Raw genomic sequence first — 15,760 nt, forward strand, 5'->3', positions numbered from 1 at the left:
CCGCAACATGAAGTAGGTAGTATGAAGTTACCTGTACTACGGTAGTAAGAATGTCAACATAGTTGCTCTCTGTTTGATACAGCTCCATTGCAACCTGCCATCTTGCTGACTGCTTATGGGGTACAGGTGTGGAAATCTTGGATGGTTTACAAGAAATTTTGGGGGTGTCTGGTAAAATCAAAATAGAAAGGGTGTTCTGTGTTAACATATAAATGACATGAATTACAGTTCTAGGATTTACATGTACCCCAGTCTCCATATGGCACGATAAAAAAAAAAAAAAAAAAAAAAGACTGCTTAGGAGCCATCTAAAATGTTTCAATGCTTGAATGGTCAGTACAGAAATCTTTGCCATGGTCTTTTTAAACCAAGACCTGAACCTATGACAAGAAAATATCCCCTACATCTAGAGGAAAGAAGGTTTCTACACCAACATAGAAGGGGATTCTGTACTGTAAGAGCAGTCAGGTGATGGAACTCTGTCAGAGGCGTTTGTGATGGTTAAAGTATTCCCGTGAACTGTAAGGGCCCTTTCACACAAGCGCGGGTGCAATGCATAACGTGAACGCATAGCACTCACACTGAATCCAGACTCATTAGTTTCAATGGGTCTGTGTACATGAGCGTTGTTTTTCACGCATCACTTGTGCGTTGCGTGAAAAATCGCAGCATGTTCTATATTTGGGAGAGTTTCCCTGAACACACCCGGACCTAATCAATCAGTCACGCTCGTGTTAAAGGGGCCCAAGTTTTAATTTTTGGTGGTTCTTTCCCTTTAATTATTACTTGTATAGGATGCTATACCAGGACTGGTAACTGGTACTAACCCGCATTCTTGAGCACTGAGGTCACTGTATATGCATACTGGACACCTTTTAGAAGGGTCCACTGGGCTAGAAGGTATAAGCTTCTATGCAGGTAACAGAGAATTAAGCTCCAATAAAGATGTCTGTGAGAACACTACCTATCTCTTTGTATTCCACTATCTTGGGCGCCAGCCGACAAGGAGCTTCCTGGGAATTTATTGCAGGTTAAGTGATTATTTCTGTATATTACACTGTATGCGATTCTCTATATGTCTATCACTGCTTTATAAGATTGTAATTCAGCTGTTTATTCTATTTATTCCCGTACATAAGAATCTACCATAAAAACATCAAGTTGTTAAAATGTTACCCCCTATCTAAACTGGGCTCTATTCATCTCTATTGGAGTTCCGGAGGAGACTGTCAAGTACAGTGCCCTACTATTTCCTGAATGGAGCAGCATGCTCAAACGGGTGCTGTTCATTTCAGGGGTCTCCAAGGGGTACAGGTTACCTGTTCTTGTGATCGGTGCCGGTACCAGCGGTAGGACACACACACTGATCTGTTATCCCCCGGTATGAGGTTACTGACAAGTGTGTCACAGGGGTATTTATTTCTTGAAGTGAGTGAACATTGATTATAGGTAGAAAATAAATGGACTCAGAACGACACTTTCACATTATACAGTCAGGTCCATAAATATTGGGGCAGAAAATGCTAACATTTTTGGCTCTATACACCACCAAATGTAAATGAAACGAACAAGATGTGCTTTAACTGCAGACTGTCAGCTTTAATTTGAGGGTATTTACATCCAAATCAGGTGAACGGTGTAGGAATTACAACAGTTTGCATATGTGCCTCCCACTTGTTAAGGAACCAAAAGTAATGGGACAATTGGCTTCTCAGCTGTTCCATGGCCAGGTGTGTGCTATTCCCTCATTATCCCAATTACAATGAGCAGATAAAAGGTAAGGCAAGTCTTCAGTTTTTTGGGCCGGAGATAAAACCGCAGCATTCTACGATTTTATCTCTGTTCTGATCAGTCAAAAGGACTGAACTGAAGACATCCTGATGCATCCTGAATGGATTGCTCTCCATTCAGAATGCATGGGGATAAAACTGATCAGTTCTTTTCCGGTATAGAGCCCCTAGGACAGAACTATGCCGGAAAAGAAAAACGCTAGTTTGAAAGTACCCCAACTCTGGCTTCAAAAAGTCAGAAAATAGGGTTTTAAACAAATTTGAGACTCTGTACTTTTACACATCTCACTCCAGTTTTGAGAAGTGTGCATGGATTTGGAAGTTAATTACAGCAGGTTCACTCCAGATTCATCATTAAAAAAAGTCAAACTCACTCCTGTAAAGCAGTGGCATAAGAAACTGTTGTAGCATTTCTAGACAAAAGTCTTAGGCTGGTTTCACACGGGCGTTGCGGAAAAATGTGCGGGTGCGTTGCGGAAACACCCGCGATTATTCCGCGCGAGTGCAAAACATTGTAATGCGTTTTGCACTCGCGTGAGAAAAATCGCGCATGTTTGGTACCCAAACTCGAACTTCTTCACAGAAGTTCGGCCTTGGGATTGATGTTCTGAAGATTGTATTATTTTCCCTTATAACATGGTTATAAGGGAAAATAATAGCATTCTGAATACAGAATGCTTAGTATAATAGCGCTGGAAGGGTTAAAAAAAATAAAAAAGTTAACTCACCTTATCCCCATGATCGTGTAGATCCCGGTCTGTTCTTTAGCTGTGGGCTGAATGACCTTTGGTGATGTCAGATCACATGCTCCAATCACATGGTCCATCACCATGGTGATGGAGCATGTGATCTGACATCACCACAGGTCCTTTAGCCACAGCTAAAGAACAGACCGACCAGGAACTAGGCGATCACGGGATAAGGTGAGTTAACTTTTTTTATTTTTTTTAACCCTCCCAGCACTATTATACTAAGCATTCTGTAGTCAGAATGCTATTATTTTCCCTTATAACCATGTTATAAGGGAAAATAATACAGTGAATAGACTGTCACCTAGAACCCATGCGTGGAAATCGCACCGCATCCGCACTTGCTTGCGGATGCTTGCGATTTTCACGCAACCCCATTCATTTCTATGGGGCCTGCGTTACGTGAAAAACGCTGAATATAGAACATGCTGCGATTTTCACGCAACGCCTAAGTGATGCGTGAAAATCACCGCTCATGTGAACAGCCCCATAGAAATGAATGGGTCAGGATTCAGTGCGGGTGCAATGCGTTCAACCCGCGCGGAAATCTCGCCCGTGTGAAAGGGGCCTTAGGATTTAAGAATGTGCCAAATTTACCCTCATGATAAATCTCCCCCAAAATTGTTGCTCATTTCTTTGCAGCCCAGCCCTAAAAAAAAAAAAAAAGAAGGAACACCTTTACCTCCTAAAAGAGATTTTCCAGACTCTGGAGTGTTTGAGATGTCAAGCAATGATCCCATAGACAAGGAATGTTCTGCTGAAGGACGTTTTCGAGGTGGAAATGGTGAAATGTCAGTTTCTCTGGTTATCTGTGCCAATGTATCTTTCAATCTGCGTTTCTTGCGGTTACTACTTGGTGTATTCAATGAAAGCATCGATACAGACTTTTTGAGAGCTGGGCTTTCATGCTACAAAACACAAAAGATATGTTCTGAGGCAGTCCTATATCATTGCAATTATAAATCAGTCAAATTAATCAATCATCCCTTAGACCACTTTCACACATCAGAAAACAATTGGTCATCAGAAAAAAATAAAAATCTGGGAAAAGCCCTTTAAAATTGTTAATTAGGCTATATCATCAGGTATTTAAAAAGGAAAGATGATCTGATCACACTTAAAACACAACTTATATAATACATGTGGCAAGATGGTCACAGAGGGAGAGAAAAGGAGAGAGACACAGAAAGAGAGAACACTGTAAATTACCTTTTCGAAGAGATACATGGTTTCTCCAGCTCTGGCATCCATCTGTATACTTCCCCAAAACCACTGATGAGAAAACACATTTTTATAAAAACAGCAGACTACAGTCCTGCAGCTGTTATTACGAGGCCACAACGTATCCTACTCACCTCTTGCTTCACAACATATAGTTTTTTTGGAGGCTCAAAAGGCAACTCTTTGACAGAATTTTCTTCAACAACTAGATGAGTGCATGTTTCATCCCCAACTGGTAAAAACTGTCCCCCTAAAGTAAAAGGGGAAAATATTACACAATTGAATATAAACATTGGGTTTATTTAACAATCCACTTCTAACTTTAGGACTGCAAAAAATAAATCCCCAAAAATGGACTGCTTCCGTGTGCACTGCGTTTTATTCCCAGTCCCATCAATAGAAAGGGCCACTCTCATACACAGAAAAAGGACATGGTGTAAATAGCCCTATTGGGTAGACTGAAAAAAAATACGGTTGACTGTATGAAAACCTTGGAAGTGCTATTTCATACAGCAGCCACAGCATGAAGGAGCAGCGGCCAAAAGCAGCTAGGCCATGCAGGTAAGTAGGGACTTAAGTGTCCTTACAGTATGTTAACGGTCGTGCATTCTTCCAGCAAACTGCTAGGAGTTACCACTTTTTTTATTCAAATATTTCAGTTGAATATATCCAAAAGCATATTGATAATATTGATAAGCTCATTACTCAACAATACACATGTGTTGAAATAATATCCATTTGTTAAATACAAAGATAGTAATCCCTTATCATTCCCTCCCCCCTCCCATAACACCCTTCCCATCTGGATACGACCCACACCTCTATAATTTATATTTCTAGGTGGATGTTGCAGCCACTTTATGCATCTACTCCACTTTCAGTTTCCCCAGTGTCCCTTTTAGATCTTTTAACAAGTACCACTCAGTATGTTGAAAGTTTGTCATAAGAGAATTAATATCCTCTGTAGATAGACGTCTAGATAAAAAAAGCTTTCAATTTGTCTAAAAATCAAGTCGACTTCTGACTTATGTGCCTCTGCTTCCAGCTGATCCATCAGCAGACAGTGCCTCATTTGACATTGGAAATCTCCCTCAGAAGGTGTGTGTGGGACTAGCCAGTTACGCAACAAACATCTCAAAGCCACAAGTAACGCTCCATCTACCAGCCCTGGAATCTTAAAATGAAATAACATCACCCAAGGTTCACATGGCAGAGCCATTTGCCAAGTGTCTTTGATCCAGGATAGGATCCACTCCCAGTACAGCCAAACCTTTAAGCATAACCAGATATAATGATCCAGAGTAGCTTTTGGTGTACCACACTTAGGACATTCGGTCAGCCTGATCTTGTTAGTATCTGATGATGGGATATTAAAGGCAAATATTGCTCTATGTATCAATTTTAATTGCGACTCCCTCCATCCCTCACAAGCAAAGGAGTTACCACTTGTCATCTGTGTAGCCCTGCTTCTCAGGGGCTAGCACTTTGCTGTGTGTGAAGACAGTCTCACTAACTTCTATAAATCTAAAGAACACCGGCTCTATCTAAATAAACTGCAAACAAGTGCTGCTTATATCAGTCTATTATAAAGCAAGATCTTGTTCCGAATGGATACTCATCACATACATAAATTCAATTTCTACGTACCTTGCATTACTGTCATTTCTTCCATGCTGACCCGGTCCTCATCTGAAAAGCCGAGAAAACTTAATACGCAGTCCTGAAATGGCGAGACCTTGAACTCACTTTTGAACTCTTCTTCTGTTGCACTGAACTCTCTGAAGAAATTCAAGTCACAATCATTAGTAATTTGTAAAGGGACAAAACAATATCCTAATTTTTCTAAATGGTCTACAGACCATCTAAAGCTTCTGTCATTGTTCTCCATGCCAGAAATCACAGGAAAGGCTCAGCCAATCACTGGCCTTAGAGGGGTTTATAGCATTTGGCAGAGCGGGCTTTTCTGGTAACTTCTAGCATGTCCAACAGAGACATGAATTGGAGAGCAGCAGAAGAGGATCGGCAACCGCGAGGATCCTTTTTAGGTTTTCAAGATCCTCTGAAACCAATGCCAAACCTAGTAATGCTTTATACAACAGCACTTGGAACTAAAAAGAATTGCTCTCCTTGGAGCGCATAGCTGAACCCTTCCGCTCCCTCATTTTAGCAAATCTTGGGACCCACTGAAAAACTTCACATGTCCCTATGGTATATCAGAAGTTTGTGAAAATGATTGCCCTTTTAATGTCAGTGGAGAATAAACAATGCTTGGGTTTTTAAGCCTGCTAGTGATAGTAAGCAGTCAAATCCAGTGACAAAACACTGGACAGTACACACACCTTTATACATTAAAAATAAAAAGTTTAATTAGATAAAATCTGGAATGTGGATTGTTCTAAGACTTTAGATGTAAAAATACCCTCATGATCTGCAGAACATAAACCGGATAAATTAAGGCTTATCCAGGATTTGTACACTGGTGGACCATCTACTGTTCTGAAGCTCCAGAGCCAGGACTACAAAGCTTCCTCCACTCTGTAGAGGACAGAATAATTATTGCAGAGCGGTTTCTATTGAATTCAATGCACGCAGTGCAGCAGTTTATTCCAGTGCTGGAACTACTACCAGGAATCCAAACAAATACTCAGGGCTCCAGATGGCGACCAAAATGGTCGCCAATGCGACTTAGAATTGCTAAATGGCGACAAGGCTTTGTAGTCTTGTCGCCATTTGCGCCTAGACCCTCCGCTGCTCTGCCTATTACACACGAGGAACTGACATGGCACCTGAGGGGTTAATAGGAGCAGATCGCAGCGCGCAGTCAGAGGCTAGGTGCCGGGTATGGGATATGGCAGGCACCCGCAGCGCAGCCTGCGTTCGTATTCAGGCATAAACTATATTCATAGTAGAACCGCAAGCCCCCCCCTTCCGTATTATAAAGTAGAATCATTGGTGGCGCCCCCCTGCCCCCCAGTATTATAACTATTATAATTATTGGCGGCAGTGGCCACAGGGTCCCCTCCCACCCTTCTCAAGTTCAGGTTATCCAAGAATGCTGTTATGGATTCAGCTACCACAGACCATAAGTTATGGTCCGTGGTAGCGGAACCCATAATGGAATTCTTAGATAACCTGAACCTTCTACGCCGAACATGAAACACAAGTTCTCTCATCCCTACTGATGACCTATCCTAAGGATAAGATATCAGTATCCTAGAGAACCCCTATAAAAAAAAAAAAAAGGATTGTCACATGATCTGTACCATCTATGCGGATGTCTACTGCAAGTCCTAAAATAGCTTTGAGAAACCACATAGGTAAGGATGCAAACAGCCAAAGCGGCTAGTTCACATTCAATCCGCCCAAGTAGGCAAAGTAACAGGTTCCCACATTGTGTAGTCAGATTGCACATTTAAAAGGGGTTGTCGCATTCCACAGTGAGATGGGACTAAGCGGTGGTCAGGATGGCCGGAGTTACACAAATGGCTGATGCTCCACTGTTTCTAAGACTCCCGTAGCAGCAAATGGGAGCTACGTAAAACAGCAAAGTCTGCTGTGCTACGCGGTTTGCATAGTTCCCATGCATTGCTATGGGAGTCACAGCAAAACTGTTTCCGTAACACAATCTCCTCTGGCCAGCACCTAGTCCGATCTTGGCCATGGAAACTGCGTGATGAGCCCTTTAATAATGCATTCATGAACATCTATTCTGGCACTACATATAGTTCTGAGGTTCATGTCAAATGCACTAAAAATTAATAGAAAATAATAAAGATTATTTGCACTACGCCAATACTCACAAATCATTCCTTTTTTCCCATGCTTTTAATATCCAGTCGGCCTTCATGATGGGAGTCCCCAGGCTGACTGCAACCTGTGGGAAAATGTATACATATCCATGATCTGCTAATACAAATTACATTAAAATCAAACTGATATATACAATATCACAAGCAACTTGTGGATGGATGTTTATATACTTGACCAGTTCGTATTAAAATATAATATATGTCTTGAAACTCCAAATTATCTTATCACAGTCACTTCAATGTATTAAGTCCACTGACAATATATTTATATTGAATTGGATGTCTTTAGTCTCTTTTTTTAAAAGTTTATTTTTTTAATTTTTAATAAATTGTTAGATGACTGTCATTTGATGAAGACATTGATAATTATTTGTAGTTAATATAACATATAACAAGCTTTCTATTCCATTATCAATTCATTTATAGTTAATATAACAAATATAACAGAATGTCCAAAATTTCAGCTAATTTAATTGAAAATGAAAAACTAAAATTCTAAAACTAAAAAGACCCTTTACTCAGGACTTAGTTGAAGCACTTTTAGCAGCCTGCAGTCTTGTTGGGTATGATGCCACAATGTTTGCATTCCTGCATTTGGGAATTTTCTTCCATTCTTCTCTGCAGATCCTCTCAAGAGCTGTCAGGTTGGATCAGGACCGTTTGTGGACAGCCATTTTCAGGTCTCTCCAGAGATATTCGATTGGGCTCAAGTAACAGTTCTGGCTGGGAAACTAAAGGACATTCACATAGTTGTCCTTATGCCACTCCTATATTGTCTTGGCTGTGTGCTTAGGGTCTTTGTCTTATTGGAAGGTGAACCTTTGGCCCAGTCTAAGGTCCTGAGCAATCTGGATCAGGTTTTCATAAAGAGCACCTCTGTACTTTGCTCCTTTCAGCTTCCAATCAACCCTAACTGGTTCCCGTATCCAGCCACTGAAAAACAACCCCACAGGACGATGCTGCCACCACCACCATGTTTCTCTGTAGGGATTGTATTGGGGAGGTTCCCCCCAGACACGATGCTTAGAACTGAGGCCAAAAAGTTCAATCTTGGGTTCTTGAGACAGTTGTCGCAAAGTCACTCCTGTGTGGTCTTTGTGTGCTTGGAATCCTTGCCTTGTTGCCGCCTAGGCTTTAATTAAAGGGGTTATCAGCTTTTTACTATTGGTTAACTATACTTGCCACAGAAATAGCAGTATTACTACAACTATGGCGTCCCCATTCACCTCTATGGGATTGCTCCATCTGTTCAAGTGAGTATAGAAGACAATGGGACCACCATAATTGCAATTACACTGTTCACCACTGCAATTGCTGAGGCAAGGAGATAAACAGAGCAGAGAAGGCAGCGCTCGTACGATCGCTGCCTTCTCTTCAAACAGATGATCGTTGGGAGCGCTGGTAGTTCATCACTATCAGATCGTGGGGGTCTGACTATCCTGAATATAGGTTATCAATAGTAGAAAACGGACAACCCCCTTAAAGGGGTATTCCCATCTTAGACAATGTGGGCATATTGCTAGGATATGCCCCCATTGTCTGATAGGTGGCTGGAGGACCCAGATTTACCAGGATCCATCCACCACCAAGAGCTAAACCCCGCCTCTCCCATAGAAGTGAATGGGAGCGTGCCGCGCAGGGACAACTTGAATACTGCTGTCAAAAACCTCTTAACCTAAGGATGTTCGGCTAACCTAAACTTAAAGCGCTTAAAGCTAAAATCAGGACCTTTGAAGTGCTAGGCCCAAGCTTTTTTTTCATTCCTCTCGTAAAAAATCTAATGCAAGCGAAATGTCAGGAAAAGCTAAGACTTCCACAGGTGTATTGGCAAATCTGTAAATGGCCTTCCAAACTCCAAGATAGATATCAGAAGTGACCTTTTTTCCGACTGGCCAACAGAGTGTTAACCGCATCCTCAGAGAGACCTCTTTTCTTTAAAATCTCCCTTTCAACAACCAGGTAGTTAGGTGCAGAATCTTCACCTCTGGGTAGGAGATAGGACCCTGAGACTGAAGCTTCTAACACTCCGGAAGCACCCAGGGGTTCACTATCGACATCTTGCAGAGCCAGGAAAACCAAATTCTTCTCAGCCAAAAGGGAGCTATAACCATCACTGTGGCTCCCTCTTATCTGATTTGAGAACCCTTGGTATCAAGTTTAGGACGGGAAAGGCATAAAGAAGGCCCTGTCGCCAGGATTGGGCCAAAGCATCCACTGCTCTCAGATGCTCCCCTAGAGATAGAGAAAAGAAAGTCTCTACCTTTCTGTTTGACCTGGTGGCAAATAGATCTATTTTCGGAATCCCCCATAATACTGTAATCTGATTGAATACCCCCTGATCTAGGGACCACTCTCCCTAGTTTAGATGATGACGGCTGAGAAAGTCTGCTTTCACATTGTCTGAACCTCTTCTTAGATGTACCACAGAAAGATAATAGAAAAGCTTCTGCTAGACTTAAAATTTGATGAGCGAGACCCATGAGGCCCAGATCCCTTGTACCTCCCTGCCGGTTGATATAGGCCACTGCTGTTGTATTGCCTGAGTAAACTCACATTTCTGCCTTTGATCATCGGGAGACTCCGTGCTAAGGCTATCCTGATCGCATTCAATTCCATGAAATTGTGTGACTGGGATAGAGAATTGCTGCCCAAGCACCCCTGCAACAGAAGGGACCCCACATGGGCTCCCCCAACCAGAAAGGCTTGCATCCGTGGTCAAAGGGAGAACCGTCTTCCTGAGCCAAGGAACCCCTTTGACAGACGACCTCCTACTGAGGGCCTGGCGTTATTGGGACTGCTTTTTTGAGGCATCAGACCCGGAAAAAAGAAACCTTAGTTTTCCTAGTAGCTCCTGTAAACTGCGTTGCTCTCTCCTTCCCCTTAAAGCTCTCTTTATTAAATCTGGGACGGAAAGACCTCCTAGGGGGCCGACTAACAGAGGGAAAGCCTTTTTTCTTGTCAGTGGCCTTTTCTACTAAATCGTCAAGGACCGTCTAAAATTAAAAATTCCCCCTGACAAGGCATAGCACAAAGCTTAGCCTTGGAACTAGCATCCCTATTCCGGCCCTTTAACCATATAGCCTTACGGGCAGAGTTCGATAAGGCGAAAGCCCTACCGGAAAATATTAGAGTCTGCAGAAGAGTCAGCTAAAATAATCTAGCGCATTATTTATAGTAGGGAAGGAAGTAACTGCTCCCTAGGGGTACCCCCCTTAATGTGAGCTTCTAACTCCCCCACCCACACTTTTAGGGACCTAGCGACAGAAGTAGCAGCAATAGCAGGTTTAAAAACCGCTGCAAAGACCTCCCAGTTCTTTTTAAAATAAACCTCTTTTTTGTTTATCGGGTCCTTAAGCGAACCCATGTCCTCAAAAGGGAGTGCAGCTTTCCTGGAAATTTTCAACACCTGAGCGTCAAGCTTTGGGGCCCTATCCCAAGGAGCGGAGATCTCCTCAAATGGATATTTCTGCTTCACAGAAGAACGAGCAAAAAACGTCCTATCAGGTTTCTTCCATTCTCTGGCAATAACCACTAGAATGTTTTTACGCAAGTCAAACACCTTTCTTCTGGGACCTAAACCTTCAGAGTCCTGGAATGACTGCTGTAACTTCTGATCATCCAACCCCATGGTAGCTCTGACCGCCTTGACTAGCGAGTTAGTGTTCTCAACATAAAACAGTAGTTTCCCTGTGGGCTCGTCCTCGGAGGACTCATTTGATGACACCCACTCCTTCTTCCAAACCAGAAAGTATATCACTATCACTGGAGGGAGAATCTTTAGCTGCAGAAGTACTAGGGCGGCTTTCAATCAAACCGCTAACTGACTGACCTCTTAACGGATCATCTGCTTAATGCTGCCCATCAGAGACTGAGCCTCCTCCTCCATTAACTTGCTGATACACACTTGGCATAGGGGTTTTGACCAGGCAGAAGGTAGCTTTTTTTTTTTTTTTTTTTTACAAACAGCACACCCCCTTTCTTTTGCTCTGGAGGTCTTCCTGGAAGACTCCTTTGACACCCAAGCACAAAACATGATCCCATGAGCACATACCATGAAAAAAAACATGCAGGGGTATAACCCCCTCTCAACCCACAGTGGTACCGGTGTATCATTGGTGGTTTCAGCGTTCTGAGCCTGCTCCACGCTTCTACAGCAAACACAAGCCAGAATGGAGGAACTGCCACGTTTACCCACTCTGCATGGCAGTGAGCTGGCTGGGCTTTTCTTGGATTGCGTGCAATCCGACTCTCTCCCCTCCCGGTCCGCAGCGGCAACTTCCTCCCACCGCCGCAACTTGAAAGTAAAAGGAATCCAGAATGCGGGCTGTCGGCCGAACATGCGAACACAGCCGCAGAGGTTTGCAGGAGCCCAGGAAGGCTGAAACCCCCCCCAGGACCTGGGAAGGAGAACAGAGCCCAGACTTCTGCAGCGGCTCCCAAAGGAGTCTTATGCCGCACAGGGTAACCCTCCTCACGCTAAGACATAGCCAAGGCCCCCGCAGCTCCAAATTAAACTATCCAGCAGATCCGATTGCCACCTGCCCCTTAGGAGAGGAAACAGAACTGGAAGTAGAGGGGATGATCCCTCTTTTAAAAGGCAGTTCTAGTTTCTGTTTCCTGTCCTGAGGAGGTGTAGGCCGTCTCTCCAGGGGTGCTGTCATAGGCGAAAGAGAAAAAGTTCCGGTCTCTGTGCAGTTCCGCAGCCCATGCTGCTCTGCCGTCTTTTCACTTTACTCCCAGTCTCTGCCTTTGCCCACCCTTCAAGTCTCTTGCCTCATCGATAGGTCTGGCAGAGGGCATGCGCACTAGGTGCGCATGCCCCAGCCCGGCGAAGAAGTGCTCAGGCGTGGGATCTTGGACTGACCTAGCGATGACGTAAAGGACTTGGAGGGCAGGCAAAGGAAGAGGCTGGGGATGAGTAAAGTGAAAAGAAGGCAGAGCAGCCTGGGCACCTACACACTAAACGCCACCCATGGGCACTTGCGGGTGCTTATTTGCATATGAATTAAACTTCATTTTCCTGCTTGTGCAAGCCTAAATAAAAGAACAAAAGGTACCGTTAAAATCCTGTGTAGGTGTGCTACAGAGCCATGTAAGCACTGCATATGGCCATATGGAGGTGACAGACTCCCTTTAAAAATTGGAAAATTATGGTCCACATATTACGTGTGCCATAAATTGTGACTTTTACGCCATGTCGTAGTGCGTTTGATAAATGTCCCTTACTGTGTCAGTTGGAGATTCAGCGACAGTCACATGACACAGCTAAGGATCAGGAATGATAACTCACAAATTGCTGTTACTATTTACAACAGCAGTTTTAATCCGGCGATCCTCTGAATATTTGCTGGGTTGCGGCTAGATCTCTGCTGGTCCCCATAACAGTTAACGATGGAGATAGGCATTCAGGCAGCATCCGGCAATACCAGATCTAGAGAGCTCCAGCAGGCTGTTCCCAGTAGCCTTTGAATACTAGTGTGAAACTAGCCTAATAGGTTAGATAAAAAGGGGAGCTTTATTCATTGGAATAAAAACAGAAACTCACTTCCTGTCCACCGTGGCAGTCACAGAGTCAAAGTGTCAGTCACCTGACATAGCTGAGGACAAGGAACGTTGTGGGTAACTCAGAAATGCAGTCACCGGGAAGACGATCACTTTCAATAATCAATACAATTGGGCCACATAATAGTTTTTTTTCCTGGAAATGCATCTTAAAAGTGAATGCCAATAAAATAACCTAAATATGCATGTTTGTAATGGTTTAATGATTACTTGTCTACCAGATAGACAACAGAAACAAGACATACCCCAAAAAAAAAAAAAAAAAAAAAACACAAAGAGGGTCATTAATTATGCACATTTTTCATCTTTGGGCTAATTAAAAATCCTTATAGTGGAATTATTCAATATATAGTGCCCTTACATTTTTCTGTGGTTTAGTTTCTTTAAAAACTGCACTTTTATAATAATATGTTAATTACCTGGCTACCAGAAAGTAGGGCGGTTACTTGCTGGTAGCCACTGCATCCTCCTTTAACCACTTCAGCCCCGCTAGCTAAAACCCTCTTAATGACCAGGCCACTTTTTACACTTCTGCACTACACTACTTTCACCGTTTATCGCTCGGTCATGCAACTTACCACCCAAATGAATTTTACCTCCTTTTCTTCTCACTAATAGAGCTTTCATTTGGTGGTATTTCATTGCTGCTGACATTTTTACTTTTTTTGTTATTAATCGAAATTTAACGATTTTTTTGCAAAAAAATGACATTTTTCACTTTCAGCTGTAAAATTTTGCAAAAAAAAACGACATCCATATATAAATTTTTCGCAAAATTTATTGTTCTACAGGTCTTTGATAAAAATAAAAAAAAATGCTTGGGCAAAAAAAAAAAAATGGTTTGGGTAAAAGTTATAGCGTTTACAAACTATGGTACAAAAATGTGAATTTCCGCTTTTTGAAGCAGCTCTGACTTTCTGAGCACCTGTCACGTTTCCTGAGGTTCTACAATGCCCAAACAGTAGAAACACCCCACAAATGACCCCATTTCGGAAAGTAGACACCCTAAGGTATTCGCTGATGGGCATAGTGAGTTCATAGAACTTTTTATTTTTTGTCACAAGTTAGCGGAAAATGATGATTTTTATAAAAAAAAAAATTTTTTTTCTTACAAAGTCTCATATTCCACTAACTTGCGACAAAAAATAAAAAATTCTAGGAACTCACTATGCCCCTCACGGAATACCTTGGGGTGTCTTCTTTCCAAAATGGGGTCACTTGTGGCGTAGTTATACTGCCCTGGCAATTTAGGGGCCCAAATGTGTGAGAAGTACCTTGCAATCAAAATCTGTAAAAAAAATGGCCTGTGAAATCCGAAAGGTGCACTTTGGAATATGTGCCCCTTTGCCCACCTTGGCTGCAAAAAAAAATCATACGGACGTCTGAACGGAGCCTGACGGGGGTGATCAGGGGTTAATAAGTGACGGGGGGGGGGGGGGTGTAGTGTAGTGTTTGGTGCGACTTTACTGAGCTACCTGTGTCCTCTGGTGGTCGATCCAAACAAAAGGGACCACCAGAGGACCAGGTAGCAGGTATATTAGACGCTAGGGCTGCAGCTAACGATTATTTGAATAATCGATTAGTTGCCGATTAATTTCTACGATTAATCGATTAATCGGGAAAAACGACAAAATTACAAAACAGAGGTTTATATGATCTTACTTGAAAAATTATGTTCAAAGGCCATATTAAAACAAATTGTGGACGACACTTATGGGGGATCTGTGGACGACACTTATGGGGGATCTGTGGACGACACTTATGGGGGGGATCTGTGGACGACACTTATGGGGGGGATCTGTGGACGACACTTATGGGGGATCTGTGGACGACACTTATGGGGGATCTGTGGACGACACTTATGGGGGATCTGTGGACGACACTTATGGGGGATCTGTGGACGACACTTATGGGGGGATCTGTGGACGACACTTATGGGGGATCTGTGGACGACACTTATGGGGGATCTGTGGACGACACTTATGGGGGATCTGTGGACGACACTTATGGGGGGATCTGTGGACGACACTATTATGGGGGATCTGTGGACGACACTTATGGGGGATCTGTGGACGACACTTATGGGGGATCTGTGGACGACATTTATGGGGGGATCTGTGGACGACATTTATGGGGGGATCTGTGGACGACACTTATGGGGGGATCTGTGGACGACACTTATGGGGGATCTGTGGACGACACTTATGGGGGATCTGTGGACGACACTTATGGGGGATCTGTGGACGACACTTATGGGGGATCTGTGGACGACACTTATGGGGGATCTGTGGACGACACTTATGGGGGGATCTGTGGACGACACTTATGGGGGATCTGTGGACGGCGTTTATGGGGGATCTGTGGACGACACTATTATGGGGGATCTGTGGACGGCGTTTATGGGGGATCTGTGGACGGCGTTTATGGGGGATCTGTGGACGGCGTTTATGGGGGATCTGTGGACGGCGTTTATGGGGGATCTGTGGACGGCGTTTATGGGGGATCTGTGGACGGCGTTTATGGGGGATCTGTGGACGGCGTTTATGGGGGATCTGTGGACGGCGTTTATGGGGGATCTGTGGACGGCGTTTATGGGGGATCTGTGGACGGCGTTTATGGGGGATCTGTG

The 15,760-nt window shown here is 43.4% G+C and overlaps 1 protein-coding gene across 3 annotated transcripts in view; it reads right to left on the reverse strand.

Annotated features, from left to right (window-relative positions):
• The window catches only part of ECT2 (epithelial cell transforming 2), a 98,792-nt gene that overhangs the window by 57,914 nt on the left and 25,118 nt on the right, over positions 1-15,760 (reverse strand). For all 3 annotated transcript variants that reach the window (XM_044291405.1, XM_044291403.1, XM_044291404.1), the window contains 6 exons: positions 7,561-7,634; positions 5,408-5,538; positions 3,895-4,010; positions 3,749-3,811; positions 3,222-3,447; positions 32-168 (listed from right to left, as the gene is read on the reverse strand). In XM_044291405.1, coding sequence (XP_044147340.1) covers positions 32-168; positions 3,222-3,447; positions 3,749-3,811; positions 3,895-4,010; positions 5,408-5,538; positions 7,561-7,634 — 747 coding nt within the window. The remainder of the gene's footprint in view (positions 1-31; positions 169-3,221; positions 3,448-3,748; positions 3,812-3,894; positions 4,011-5,407; positions 5,539-7,560; positions 7,635-15,760) is intronic.

Source organism: Bufo gargarizans, chromosome 4 (assembly GCF_014858855.1).
Source record: "Bufo gargarizans isolate SCDJY-AF-19 chromosome 4, ASM1485885v1, whole genome shotgun sequence".
NCBI lineage: Eukaryota > Metazoa > Chordata > Amphibia > Anura > Bufonidae > Bufo > Bufo gargarizans.